The sequence below is a fragment of the Cheilinus undulatus genome, linkage group 9 (genome assembly GCF_018320785.1).
Source record: "Cheilinus undulatus linkage group 9, ASM1832078v1, whole genome shotgun sequence".
In the NCBI taxonomy this organism is placed as follows: domain Eukaryota; kingdom Metazoa; phylum Chordata; class Actinopteri; order Labriformes; family Labridae; genus Cheilinus; species Cheilinus undulatus.
The window spans coordinates 18,057,440-18,072,728 of NC_054873.1; the positions used below are offsets into that span (position 1 = coordinate 18,057,440).

Genomic DNA, 15,289 nt, shown 5'->3' on the forward strand with positions numbered 1-15,289 from the left:
CAAGGAGACGTGTCCAAGCAGTGGCAAGATTATGGAAGAAGGACAGGGGGCTTAAATTCGATAAAGGCCTATGGCATCACTGACAGACAGCACCTCAATTAGTCCAACATGCTGATCAGGGATTAGCAAGACAGCAGCTTACACCACAGTTTCAATTACATGCTTCTCATTTGCATGTGGAGGCTGACCTTTAGGTGCATGTGATGACCTGGAACCCTTTAGTGTACCATGTCAAAATTTAGCATTTTTGTTATTTACTATTCTTCTGTGGCATAGGATTAAATTCACCTACAGAAAATGGAACCAACTGTACCATTTCATAATTTTGGCCCAAACATGTAGCATCTTTACATTAAACACTGGCACGACAGTGTGTTTTACTTGGTCATGCATTAACCTTCTGCAGCTAATCCTTGGCAATCAAGATCTCCTTTTAATCACCTTGTGTTGAGCTTTCAGGTGCCAGAGTATACTACAGGTTCCAGTGTGGTAACCTGGCTCCTCTCCAACCTTTGAATCTGGTGAATTTTGCAGATGGTATTTCAGTGATATTTATAGTTTTGAGACTAGGTCAGTCTTGAGTATTAAAATTGATGGGATGTTCCTTAGTAACTTACTTGTATTTGAACTTGTATTGACCATGAGTTTTGTTTTATCAGCATTTTAGACTAAATTAAGTTTTTGCAGACAAGACTGAAAAACACTTAAAGCTGATTAAAAACTCAAAGGCCTGTAAAATTTATAAACAACAGAAAAATAATAATAATGGTGTAATCTGCTTAAAATAATATGAGGCATTTGACAATTTATCACACAGATTTTTGACATAAAAAGAGAATAAAATAGGTCCTAAAACTGAATCTTGAGGCACGCCTTTTTGACCTCCAGAAAAGAAGGGACGGATCCAATTATCCAAACACATTGCCAATCAAATAGTTGGCACCATGATGCTGCTTGGGTTGTCATGCCATTGTGATGAAGCACATTTATCAGTAAACTGTGGTCTACAGTGTCAGAAACCTTAGATAAATTAATAAAAAGTGCTACACATTAGGCATTGTAATTGCCTAATCTATGAATGACTAGTCGACTTTGAGCATCACACAGCAGTAAAGTCAACTAGTCCAGCCCCTACTGTATAGGCACAATTGCCAGTAGCAGCTAACGTTTTTTGGTCAGTGGTCAGCCTTATATGGAAATAAAACTGTAAAATAATGTTACATGTTTTAGTTTTAAGAGTTAAGAAGAAAGAAAAATTCCCTCATCATGTCACAGAGAGGCTGGAATTTGATGATTAGAAAAATATGAAAAATCACAAATTGTATCCTTTAAACCTCACTGGTCTGTAGCAGCCAGTTTAAATTCACCCTCTGCAGTTGGGTTTTGTAACGGTTGTCATGTGACTAAAGGCGTGCCTCTGTTTCACCTCAGGAACTGGTGTTAGGATGACCAAGGGTTTTTTCCATAAGTTCCAAAATATTCCTTCCCAAGCCCTTTCCTCTACACTTTTAGTAGATCTTGATGAGGAATGTCACACAATGAGTGAAAGATGTGAAAATGAGGATTGAGAAAGAGAAACTCTGTGATAATGGACTTTGACTGCACTTACACTAAGATGGATGTGATATGGTTTTACTGTAAAAAAACTATAGTTTTCAGAGGAAGGACTACAAAATGCTCATCAGTCTTTTGTTTTCCATGTTGTTAAATGCAGTAAATGAACGTGAAAATGTCAGCGATAAATATGAGCTCATTACGGTGTTAAAATGTCTTCAGGATGAGAGATTTTAGCCACTGTGACATACTGATGGACTGAAACACCTGGAATGTTGCTTATCTCTTTATCTTAACTTTCTCCTTAAGCATGCTGCAATTTGATGAATATTTTTTAATTTCCTGCTTTTACTGTGTTTATGTAATAAGCAACAAGTAACAAGACAGTTGTCTTGTTTTACTCTCTTGTGATCATTCTTGCTTTATTATTTCCTTGTTTTTAAGATGTTAATTTATAATAGTATACACTGGGTCTGTCTGACTTTCAGCTTTCATGTGTCAAGCACTTTGAACTGAGAATAAATGACTTTAAAAAGACCATTATAGATAAATATTTTCTTTGGGCCATTCCTCATCCTTCTCTTTTTCGATCTAAAGGATACAGAAGTTCAACTGTATAAAAAAGGATTGTTGTGTCCTTTTAAATTAAGTTGAGACAAAGACTTGTGGGTCGTCTTTTCTTCGCTCTGTTGTATTCTATGCTAAAGGAGATAATAAAGGTAGCAATAAATCTCCTTTCCTTATAATTCAGAGAATTTAAATAACTTTTCTTATGGCTGACACTCAAATACTTCCAGGTCCGTTCACTTGTTAGGAACCAAAAAGGACTGTTCAGTGGACCACAAAAGTTAATTTGAGACTTTTTCCAACATGGTGACTGCCAGTGATGTGCTTCAAAAGTTAGCTTAAAAACAAATGAGTAATGTCACTGAGACTATATCCATATTGATACAATCTGAGTTGCTATTGTCTTCAGATGCAGTTTTGACTAAGCTTTCTTTATTTAAGGACAGAAATACTGAGAGAGGCCAACATTCTTAGAGTTGTGAGAAACCACAGCAGAAGTATTAGCTCTCCCTAACTTTAATTTTTCATGTGACACTTTAGGGATTTGTTTTGTTGTTATTAATATAATGATTCTTTTTAGTTGCAGCTTTGATGAACGCATGCCCACCAGAAACTGTTATGGAGACAGAAAAAGATATCAAAAGATAAATAACAACTCGAGAGAGAAAACTATTAATAGCAGGTGAGAGATCTTGTTCTATGACTCTGCTCCTCTTCTGCATGATGCTTCATGCAATAGCAGTCCAGTGAAGCACTAAGGAGAGGGAGAGACAGAGAGACAAAGACAGAGAGAGAGTATGTGTTAGCAAGAGGAGTGGGACCGGCGCCAGCTCACCCCACCCTTACTGCTGCCTGCAGAGCGAGGAGTGCTGCATTTCCTGAGGGCAGTGCAGAGGACAAGGAAGAGGAGGCTCACTTCTGTCGAGGTCACCATACAGCCAACACGGAGCAGGGTTGCAGACATGGAGAGCCTGCGGCGGACATAGATACTGAGAGGAACAGAGACGGAGAGAGAGAGAGATGGACAGATAGATAGAGAGAGGGACAGAGGAGTAGCATTATTCAGTGTGAGGCCTCTGCTGTCTAATGTTCTCCTCAAATCCTCACCTTCCCACCATTGGAGGACAGATGTGAGAATGAATCATTTTCTCACACAGAAAATGCTTCTTCTTCCTCTTCTTCCTCACTGTCCTTTGACCCAGCTATGGATGTTAGTTTGATCATTTTAGTGTTACTACACTTAATTTGCTTTACTTTATTATAAAAAAAAAAGCCTTTTCATTTTAAGTTGCAAATCTTAACTGTTGTTGGAAAAAATATACATTTTCAAAGTGTACTTTGAAAGGTTTAATTGATTATAAATAGTTTTAAAAATAGTTGGATATTTTTCCTGGCCACTGTTTTAGTTTACACATGTTGGATTTATGTCGAGACTGTTTAACTCAGCGGTTCTCAAACTGGTTGACCTCAGGGCCCACCACTACCATCTTGAGAAATCGTGAAACAAACTTCTTAAAGGTTTAAACTAGGGCTGTCAACATTAATCATGATTAATTAAGGTCCACAATCAATGCATTATTTAAAAAAAAAAAAAACCTGAATTAATTGCATGATTTTCTTTGTCTCTTTCAGCACACTTTGGTTAAGTCATGTCAGTGTCTCCCAAACAGGAAGTCAGTTTACCTGTAGCCACAAAAACCGCTGTATATACAAATTAGTGGAATTTTTAAATGTGATAAAAAGGGTGTGATTAATTACAGAAATTCTGAAATTAATCACAATTTAACTAGTTTAAATCATTCATATGAATTTAAAAATGCAGCTGGAATAAAACCTAGCTGAACAAAGAGACAGGACAAAACCAACATTTTTAAAAACTGCATATTATCATCTTGCTGTAATAGTGTAAATGTAGGTTCTTTTAAGATCTTTACGAAATTTACTCAATATCCTGGGGAAAAAAAAGCTTTGTCATCAGAGTAAAAAGCAATAAGTCAAATTCAAGAGCACAGCTAAACTTTACCTCCTATCAAGAGAAAGCAGAGAGAAACACAAAGCACAGACATGTCTGCTCAGTGCCTCTGTACGTCATAGACTTTATGCCACAATTGTTTTACAGGAATGTGTGAAAGGGATGTATAATATTTTTCCAATATTGGATAAGCTGATATTTCTTAAATTATTTTATGCATTTAAACACAAAGTCTCCCCTGTGCTAGAATTAACCAGTTTTGAAATGAATTCTCCCAATTAAACAGCAGGTTTGCAGGTTCCCTCTGACAGAAAAGATTTAATTCTTCTCAACTGGAAAAAAAAAGTAAATAAGCTGTAGTTCACACCTAAAACTTCAGTCCTTAAAATATGAGGATGATAAAGAGAAAACAAACTTCAGGTGAAGTATTCCCATTGATTCTTCTTTAAAATGCACACATTTTTGTTAGGGCTGTCAAGATTAATCACGATTAACTACGGTGAACAATTTGTGGACTAATTCTTTTTAATCCCAGGCTTTACTGGGGCTTTCTATAAACTTTGGTTAAGTCAGGTCAGTGTCTCCCTGCAGCCACAGTGATGTAAAACAAGTCCATCACTGTTCCTTCATGTCTCTCTTCCCTTTAAAAAAAACTCTAGGACAGCTCAGTGGACAGGTCAAAGGTCATCTGAACCATTTTTATCAAACATTTACCTTTCTACTTTTCACTTGTTTCTCTACAATCCATAAAAAGTTCCTTTTTCTTGTGGTAAAGTTCATATTAAATTCTTCAATCTACCTATGAAAGGCTGTCTGTATCGAAACTGGTAGTCAGTTACCCTTAGTTTAAGACAGTAGAAAAACCCAAAATGACACAAGAACAATTTTAAATGCTAAATAATGGCATTTTAAAATGCTCTACAAAGGGAGCGATTAATCATGATTAACTAGCAGAATCCTGAGATTAATCATAATTAAAATGTTAAGCTTTTGACAGCCCTAATTTAAACATAACGTTTTGTCAGGAGTCCTTCTTGTACTAGGATTAGCCTGTTACTGAAAGTGATTCTCCTGATTAAACAGCAGGTTGGCAGGGTGGTTCCTGTGACCAAAAGAAGAAAAAATTATTGAAGGAAAAAAAAATTCTTTTAAAGTGGAAAAAATTAACAAGCTGTAGTTCATATTTAAAACTTCAGTCCTTAAAAGACACTTTAACGTTGAAGGAATTAAGATAATAAAGGGAAAACAAACTTCAGCTTAAGTAGTTCCATTGACTCTGCTTTAAACTGCACATATTTATTTCAATCACTCATTCCCACCCATTTTTCCTGCCAATATCAGCTGTAAATATCACGCAAAAATTTTCACTCTTGCAGATTCAGATATCCTGATTCATGGTCCATTGAAAACAGCTCTGCAACTCATTTTTGGTTCCTGACCCACTGGCTGAGAATCACTGGTCTGAATCATTGGTTCTTAACTGGTGGGTTGGAACCCAAAAGTTGGTCATGGAGTGGTTTTCAGTGTATCACAAGTGTGGGAAAAAATGTGGCATAAATCCATGATGCCTGTTAAGTTTAGATGTGATGTAGTCACTCACTGTCTGGGTGGGTTTTAGACATTATAGTGCCTGGGCTAATCTGGAGCTTCTCACACAGAATGTTGTTATGACCTATGCAAACTATCTGTAACCCTTACTAAATTCTGTACCAAAATAATGAAAAGACGTTGGATAAAAAAAAAAAGTCCATGATGTTTGGAAACCCCGAGTGGATGTGCAACACTTTATATCATTTAACTCAATTTTGCCAGGATATTGGTTACATTTTGGTTGTTTTCTCAAGATTATGACTTATTTTTCTCATTTTCTTAGGATACCAAAGCTGGTTTTCCCATAGTAATGTGTTGATTTCTCTAGAACTCTTGAAAATAATGAAAATTTTTGATATCACAGAGAACAGAGTTAAAAGATTCAAACTGCAAAATTTGGGAGGTTTAGAATTTGAGTGGCTGAAAACTTTTTTTGATATTATGGTAACGGGTCCTGGCATAAGAGTGGTTTAAAACCACCCATCTAAATAATATGAAGAGTTTAGTTCTTTATAAATAAGATAGCATGGGATAAAAACATTGTGCAATCAAGGGTAAGTTCAATCTATTTAAAAAAGTGTTGTGCAGTAAAAAGAAGTAACAGATAATCAAAACTCTAATTTATGTTAAACTCATATAAATTGAAAATAACTTGGTATTTTGTTTATCTAACTTAAATTAATTCAAATTGAGTTTTCATGATCTATTTCTTTTTTGAGGCAACCAATAATCTCTGTTTATCGGGGCTTAGTGTACTACTGTAGTTCAGCACTGAGAATCCTTCAGGGTTTGGCATTATATAAATAAAACCTCAATAATAAATAGCCATTAAGGATTAACTTCTAGAATAAATTAGTTAAAATTTTCTTTTCCAGCTATTTTAATCAATTTTAAAGCAAAAATCTAAAGTTGTTGATGTCTGCAGGATAAGAATGTGTAAGTTTAGACAGTTGACTAAAACAAGCATTTTGAAGGTATCTTTGAAAATCATGATAACATTTTACAGGTAATACTGCCATAACTTTATAACTCCACTCATGTCAAAAGCAATAGCTCATAATCAATGTCTCAAAGTGTTTGAATCATGCATCTGTGTGAATAGGACAGACAGAGAGTGAGAAAGGTGGAGGAGAGCTCTTCAGGCCCCAGAGGTGTGTAACAACGTGCAGGGAATGACAAAGGTAAGCGTGCCTCTCCTGGGACAAGAGGATTAGTGTGGAACCATTACCTTAGCCCCGTGAATCACTGCTAATGGCTTTGGTGAGAGGGTGCCGTAGAACAGACGCACAGACACATTTAGATTGAGACCTGGAGCTCTGTAACGATGCATACTGCAGCACATTTCTCCTGTTAGCGCAGTGCAGAAAGAGCCATGACAAGTTAGCATACAAGATGGTTTTATGTTTGTAGCTTATTCGTGCAGATAAACACCCCCATCCCGAGGCAAAATGAGCAAACACCAGCAGATCCTTAAAAATTTATTGAAGATAATGTAAGGTGAAATCATAAGTGATAAGAAAAAAATAAATAACCCTTGCATAGATCACAGACCATGCCTTTGTCATCCTCTGACAAACTGAAAACATTGTAGCATAATCCTTGGTGAACACAACATGACAATGACAGCTGGATTATGTAACACAATCAGAGTTTGGTTTGTTTTTGGATGAAAAGAAGAGCAGAAGAGTTCAACGGTCCTTTTGCACTTTGCTGCAAAATCTTCCCTACTAGCATTAAACGTGCATTCTTGACAGAGAAGACAAACTCGTAGACATCGCACTCCTAACACAAACAAGATTTTCTCATCTTTGGTGAGGAGGAACACAACCTCCTGACCTTTAATCCTGTTCAGAGCCTCCTCAGCAGGCAGAAAGCAGTCCAATCTCAAGACCAGTAGCAGACAAGAATGCCTTAAAACGGATGTGGTGCAGAGGAGGGTGTGTGGCACAGGCCCTGCTTAGACATGATGGGCATGGTTCCAACAACACAGTATCACTACAGTCTAGACTGAGATAAAAACAGACACAATGTCACTTGAAAGAGCATTTCAGTACTAGAAGAGAGATAAAGTTTGAGAAACTTAGCCCTTGATGTCCTCACTGACACTCAGAGACTAGCGAGCACAACCTCGATCACCAAACACGGTCTTTGTGATGAGGTTAGCGCCAAGATGTGTTTAATAGCAGAGGACATGACAACTTCTGAACAGGGCCCTACAGGAAGCTTTGGTACAGATGAAAGCAAGGGTTTATTTTTTTAATGATGCAACTGTTTTATAGTTGATCCACAGTTTGAAAGGCAAAACTCATGCAGTCGTCCATCGACCATGCAGTTTTTTGCGATTAGTAGGTTTCTGTAGAGATACATTATAGCAGTAAGGTTCAGCAGTGGTGAGATATGAACATGGTGTTTGAATGAATCTTGTATTTTGTTTCTTGAAACCAAAAAGACAAACAACGTTTGTTTTTTAAATAGTACACTTCTTGTTCATATCATTTAGTGTATAGCGATTGATCATAATACAGTAGTTTCATTATCATGGCTTGCCAGAGGAATATATTGTCATTGACATTCCGGTATATGGCATGTTCTTCCTAAATGTGCCACCAAAAAAGAAAAAGAAAACAAAGACACACATTAAGATAGTTTCATAGGTAATTGCAGTATACAGTGGTTACTTTTCTCTACCTTATTGTAGCTAAATTGCATTTTGTTCTCATGACATTTCAATTTTTTTTTAAATAGTTTGATTAGGTTAATGTTGTCATTTTTAGTTCTTCTTTCTTGTGTTAAATTGCAGAAGCCTAATAACTAACAGTAAGCTAAACAAATGAATATGTTAACATTTTAGGCACCTTCTCTGACTTGCTCTCACACAACTGATCAGTCCAGTGAACTGAAGATAGATCCTCTCTAAGTGCATTATGGGCTGTTCCTTTGGGACTGCCTTATGGTTCGACTGAACCCTTTGCAGCCTTTGTTCCTAACTGCAAAACAACTCCAGTCCGACCAGTGTGTTTAATGGGGACTGATGCTATAACAACGCCGACATTTGGACTTTTCCTGGGTGTCTCTCAATACAATACCAGCTGCTGCATTTGACCATACAAAATCCCAGCACAGAGGATCATAAACAGCCCTGTTGCGAGTTGTCCGTCAAGTGATCGCAGTTTCTCTGACATTCAAAATAGATTTGTTTTCCCATTTTATTTTTTTTTTTATTACAAAAAAGCATCTAAGAAACAGGTTATCTGTTATTCTATTGCTGTTAAGAATGCATGTCTCTTCAGGATAATTGAATGCATAGCACCATCCATACATGTCCCCACAGCAAGACTAGCAACAGCACTGCTAACATGAAGGGTATCATTAACATTTCTTCATCCAACTCTCTGCTGTTCCCTGCAGGACATGTTACACACATCTACTGTCAAGCATCAGTTTTATGAGAAACTTGTGACAAAAGCTATTTTTTCTTGATAGCTGCATTTAAGAGACTACTATAATTTCCTTGTTTTATCCTATATGTAGTAATATGATGCAGGGTACTGGGTAATATTGGCATCCTTCTGTATGAGAAACCCTATACAAATTGAAAATCCCTGACACAAATATGTACCTTTTTTGCGCTCGTAAGTTACTGACATCTCGCAAGGCTCATACGTTTTTACCTAACCAGAGTCAGACACTCTTCAGCAGTACAGTACAAAGATCGGTTTCAAATAATAGCAGAACCCTAAACTAACCAACCAGCCACCATTAACAAAACAGGAACAAGCGTTAAAGAATGGAAAAAGTCAAGTAACAAAGGCTAACACGTGATGGTAACAAGACAACGGTCGTCCTGTACTAGCAACACAGAGGATAGCCATTACTGTAACAGAAAGACGATGATATTTAAGCAGCACTGCAGTGAGGCTTTTTTGAAACTAAACCCTGACAGAAGAGTGCTAAAATAAAAAAAAGTGTACAGTACAGTACAGTACAAAGTCTTACTATTATTGTGTTGAATGTAGATGGATGTACAGTAGCTTGAGATTTTTCAAGTAACCATTAAAATGCGTCCAAATCTTTCTGCAGTAAGCCTCTCTAGAACTGTATGCTCAGAAACAATGCACTATTGTGAAAAAATAAATCTCATAAACAAAGAGAAACCTTTCAAGCAAAAGAAAAACACTTGTGCAAAAAGACGGGCAGCACTTAGCTGTGCATCATAATGCCCATGGATTTCAGGATGACATGGTTCAAAACTATGACAAATATCTCTACTGTCTTATACACATGTATGTGTAAGTGTTGAGACACATTCAGGTGCGTTTCTGTGACACAACAATAACTCAAATACCATTGTTTCAAAGAAACTCAACATAGAAAACAGTCAATCTCATCCTGTTAGGAGAGTCAAACAATCTCTACAATGAATATACTGATTGTGCGTAGCTTTAAGTGAAAGAAAGGAGTGGGATTGTGATATACTATATGCCCTAAGTGCTTGTGTAAAGGCTATGCTTTGGGACTCTCACATTCAATGTTGCATGACTGCAGTTTACACTTAAGGTTCCATTTTGCATTATGGTATTGGAAGCCCTGCATTGAAGCTTGCAGCTCTGCAGCAAGTTTGCAATGACCTCACTGAGGTAGAGACCCTGAAAGGATGCACTGTGCACAAACCAAAAAAAAAAAATCTACCATAAGTAAACTATACTTTAAACCTACGGATATTCCCTTTTGAATTGGATTGGTAAACATGCAGAGTACAATACATTGCTGCTTAAGGGCATATTTAAGTGCGTGACAGCATGAAAACTGGGTTGTGCATAACTGCCATGGATCTTTTTTTTTTTTTTTGACCACAGTAACCTGCTGTTCAAGCTCGCTCACCCTGGCATCTTATACATTAATACCAACAGTATATCAACACGAGAAAAGAGGGTAAACCAGCTCTTCTCAACCTCACAAATCCCACTGTACAACAGAGGCACTTTCGCTGGTCCTGTTGGTGGAGGGGATAAAGGCACTAGCAACTAATGTCAGAATAATTCTTTGTAATGTGAAGTGAAATTTAGTATTGATCCTTTTTAGTGGATTCCAAACCAATACATACTAAATTTTTGTTGTGGAAATGGAAGCATGACTAATGATATGTTAACTGTTCCTGTTCAAAGAAGGTCCATGCACTGCTCCTATTGACTTAGTACTGTAATTTCTGCTTATTATGAATATATGTATTTTGATAATATTTATTCAGTTTCTTTGACTACTTTTAAATTAGAAACTCTGCATCCTCAAGTTGGGTTTGGATATATTTCATCACAATTCAGAAAAATCAAGAATTTGATTTCCTTAGTTTCCCTGACAATAGGGCACCGCAGAGTGCCTGAATTGCAACAAGCTGTATAATCATGTCATGCATTAAATAGACCAGGATACAAAAGTACCTTAGTCGATAGACCATAATGCAGGATACTTTTTCATGCTATGATCTCATTTATGTACTGTTCCCTTAAGATTTAACATTCAATTTCTATACTTCTAAATGATTAGCATTTCAAATTAAAAACTCATCCAGTGCACTCAGAATGAAAACTGATGAGAAAGGGGGATGGAGGCAAGTATATAAAAGAACATCCTTTCCATTGTGTGAGATATGTTTCATGCATGCGGATATCAAAATGGAAAGTCTCTAATCATGCTCATGTGAAGCTCACTTTATCATTGTGCTGTGTTGCGTCTAAAGGGCATGGCATTGAATCACTTGGTGATATCACAATTACAGCATCTGCCGGAAAACAGCAGCATTGTGGATGTCTGTGAAGCGTGTAGATCACCATCTGTTTACATCCAAACAAGAGAGATCAGTCTTCCTCCTATAAGGTGCTTTGCTGAATAGTAGATCCTTCATAGGGAGCCAGGAGAGAGGAGGGGGGAGGGGGGCAGGGGTCACCTAACTTCTTGGCGCTTATCACTTGGCTGCAGATGCTTGCATCTCTCTGCAGACTTTTCTGGTGCATTGTGCAACTTGCTGAAATGTTATCTGTACTCCATGCATAAGATTTTAATTATCACACACTGTCCTTTGATAAGACAGTATGTACTCTGTGTCCTCCAGGGAGTTGAGTATACGTGTAATAATTAATGTTCTCTTTTTGATGTAACTATATATTTGTAGGATCATAGGAATTAATTACTCTATCTACCTGTCATATACTCTAAGAGCTTAGTTTTTATCAATCCTTCCTATATAGCTGAGCATATTTGTAGGCCTAATGCCATAGAGTGTTTTGGAGAGGTAAATGAAGCATTCCTAACTGATGGTCTACTCCATATATGACAGTCCCAATGAGATTCCAAAGTTCCTAACTAGTGTCTAAACATCTGTAAGCAGCTTGCTTTTATTTACACAGTTTTGGTTGGCTATAGTGCAATTTCCAGTTCTGAGGTTTGCCTCCCTAAAGTTGTCGATGCTATTGTTTATGTCTCCATCGATCTCCATGTACTCTGACTTGCTGACGGTGGATGAACTACGGCGACTGGAGTTGGTTTCAGATGGGATGTTGGGAATGCTGACGTTGAGCAGCTGGGCCTGCTCTTCTCCCTCGGTTTCCCTGTGGTAGAAGTAGTTGAAGTTGGACACAATAACAGGCACTGGGAGAGCAATTGTCAACACTCCGGCGATGGCGCACAAAGATCCTACAATCTTGCCTCCTATAGTGATTGGTACCATGTCCCCATAGCCCACAGTTGTCATAGACACAACAGCCCACCAAAACGCATCTGGGATGCTGCCAAAGAAGGAATCTGGCTCCTCTGCCTCAGCAAAGAAGACAGCACTAGAGAACAAGATGACTCCAATGAACAGAAAGAAGATCAGCAATCCAAGCTCTCGCATGCTGGCCTTGAGGGTCTGTCCCAAAATTTGCAGTCCTTTGGAGTGTCGTGACAGCTTGAAGATCCTAAACACTCTGACCAGACGGATCACCCTGAGAATGGCCAGAGATGTTGCCTGCTCCCCCACTCCCTCGGTGTCTTGGTCTTCAGCCAGCTCAGTACCAAGTGTAATGAAGTACGGGATGATAGCCACGATGTCAATCATGTTCATCATGTTCTTGAAGAAGGCTGGCTTGCTTGGACATGCAAGAAAGCGAACTATCAACTCAAAGGAGAACCAGATAATACAGAGTGTCTCAATGACGAAGAAGGGGTCAGTGAGGATATTTGGCTTGTAATAATATGTAGAATTCCCAACTGAAATCATGCGGCCTGCTGGGTCCTCTTTTAGCTGGGGTAAAGTCTCTAAACAAAATATGACTATTGAAATCAGGATCACCATCACAGACACTATGGCGATCCCTCTTGCAGTGCTTGAACTTTCTGGGTGCTCAAAGAGCAGCCAAATCTGACGCTGGAACTCTTTCTCAGGCAGAGGACGCTCTTCCTCCCTGATGAAACCCTCATCCTCACGAAACTTCTCCATGGCCTCCACTCCCAGCTCATAAAATTTGATTTCTTCAGAGAACATATCCAAAGGGACATTCACTGGTCTTCGCAGACGGCCCCCAGACTGATAGTAATAGAGGATGGCGTCAAAACTGGGACGATTTCTGTCAAAAAAGTACTCATTTCTCAAGGGGTCAAAGTACCGCATTCGTTTTTTGGGGTTGCCCAGCAACGTCTCAGGGAACTGGGAGAGAGTTTTCAACTGTGTCTCAAACCGGAGACCAGCTATGTTAATGACCACCCTTTCGCAACATTCGTGGTCGTTGTGGTCTGGGGGGTAGGTGTCCTGAGGGTGGCCGGGGACAGCCGAGGTCTCGTCCATGTTATCTCCTGCAACCACGGTCATTTTGGGAGGAGGAGGAGGTAGTGATGGAAGAGGAAGAGGAGCTTTGTTGGGATGTTGGTTAGTCTGACTAAGCAGGCATTCAGGTTGAGGGAAATTTTCCTCTCCTCAGCTTCCCACACCCCTTAAATTGTTGGAGACGTCCCCAGATTTGAGGGGGGCTGACTGGCTGCTTTGCCTCAGTGCGGCTCCACTGCGGTTCTCGCTGACTTGACCATTGCTGCTCTCCGATGCATCTGCTGCTGTTGTTACTGCTGCCTCTGTCACCCAGAGAGGGAACGGGGGAGAGAGAGATAGAGAGAAGGAGAGAGAGAGAGAGAGGAGAGGAATAGAGAGACAGAGAGGAGGAAATAATGGGATCAAACAGCCAAGAAATCTGATGGCTCAGCATTTTCAGCATCTTATTTATTTATTTACTTTCCTCAGCCTTCAGTTAGTTCAGCTATCCAACACATGAAGGTAAAAACTAACACACCAAGAGGAGATTTCTGTAACATTTCTTCACTGTAGACATTTAAAATAATTTTAGTGCTCAATGTAAGTCTTTTAGTACTACATGGACCTCCTACATACCACACAAATTCCTTTAGTTATTTTTTAGTATCTCACTAATACTCGTGATATTTCTGTGCAGATGTTTACCTCACGTTTAACATACAAATGCGTGGTTCTGTGTCTTAAAGGTGCATGGCAGTGAGCCATCCTACTGCACTGTAACCAGCCTGAGTTATGATGTGACGCATAGCAGTTGATACTGATCCCAAATCATGTTTCTACATGCACATCGCCTATGGGCCTACTGCGGGGAAAACATGCTAAATTCATCTGCGCAATACAAAGGTAGTGTAATCACTGTCCACAGCTGCTACTCATTAAAGTATGACCGAAATGTACAAGTCAGCATTTTCGAGGCTTACCGTGAGTTACTCCTGTAGGTCTCGAATGAGTCTTATCCTCGAGTAAATTCATCCAACAGCAGGGCATCAGAGAGTGTCATGAGGCAACTTTACATTGCAAACAAAAACGAAAAAACAAGGAGCAGAACTGCCTAGAGCCCTGCAGAGCTCATCGCCATTCTCACTGAAGTGCCCTCACATCTAAACATCTTCAGGCACGATTGGATAAAGCAGGACCAAAAGCACCAGAGTGTATTGAGGAAGCCTGAGATGGAAAAGCTTCAGCTCCGGAAGGTTGCTCGCGTGGCGGCACGGTGGTGTGAGCAGCTTACAGTAAACTGCAGGAGAAAATCTTGCGCTGCAATTCAGGAGGGGGATACAGTAAGGGGCAATAAGCGAGCTCTTGGCATTTCAAGACATCACTGCATCAGCAGGAATCTGCTGCTTTTCTGCGAGTAGACGAGATGACGCGCAGAGAGGGTTAGCAGCGCGGCTCGGAAAGCAGAATAATTGTCTAAAAAAATGGATATTTCAGAGACAGTCAGGTGCAGCAGCGAGGTCCAAATGTTTTCTCCACAATGTCAAGCAAGTTTTGCTGTGTATTTTACATGCAAGTGCAGCGAAGGTAGGGGGAAAGAGAGAGTAGGAGGGGGGTGGGGTGGAGAAGGAGGAGGAGGAGTTGGAGGGTTTCGACGCAATGCAGACCGGCTCTACTAAAGCACGCCGCCAGAACTTCTCCATACACCACGAAAACAAGAGCGCTCGTGTGCCAGCACTGGCGCAATCACACTGCAAAGAAGGACAGTGGGTTACAAGAACTCCAGATCCACCATTTAAGATGTCCGTCATTTAGAAAACGACTATCAACTA

At 39.2% G+C, this 15,289-nt stretch overlaps 1 protein-coding gene across 1 annotated transcript; it reads right to left on the minus strand.

The window, feature by feature from the left end:
• Window positions 1-7,222: 7,222 nt before the first annotated feature.
• On the minus strand, window positions 7,223-14,982 carry kcna1a (potassium voltage-gated channel, shaker-related subfamily, member 1a). Its single transcript, XM_041794692.1, has 2 exons — window positions 14,441-14,982; window positions 7,223-13,783 (listed from the first exon to the last, which is right to left on the minus strand). Exon 2 carries the CDS (start codon window positions 13,524-13,526, stop codon window positions 12,051-12,053), a length of 1,476 nt encoding a protein of 491 aa, XP_041650626.1. The 5' UTR covers window positions 13,527-13,783; window positions 14,441-14,982; the 3' UTR covers window positions 7,223-12,050.
• Window positions 14,983-15,289: the final 307 nt, after the last annotated feature.

Bases quoted from the DNA above. Each gene is read 5' to 3' on its own strand.
- kcna1a (XM_041794692.1), bottom strand. From the start codon at position 13,526: ATGACCGTGGTTGCAGGAGATAACATGGACGAGACCTCGGCTGTCCCC.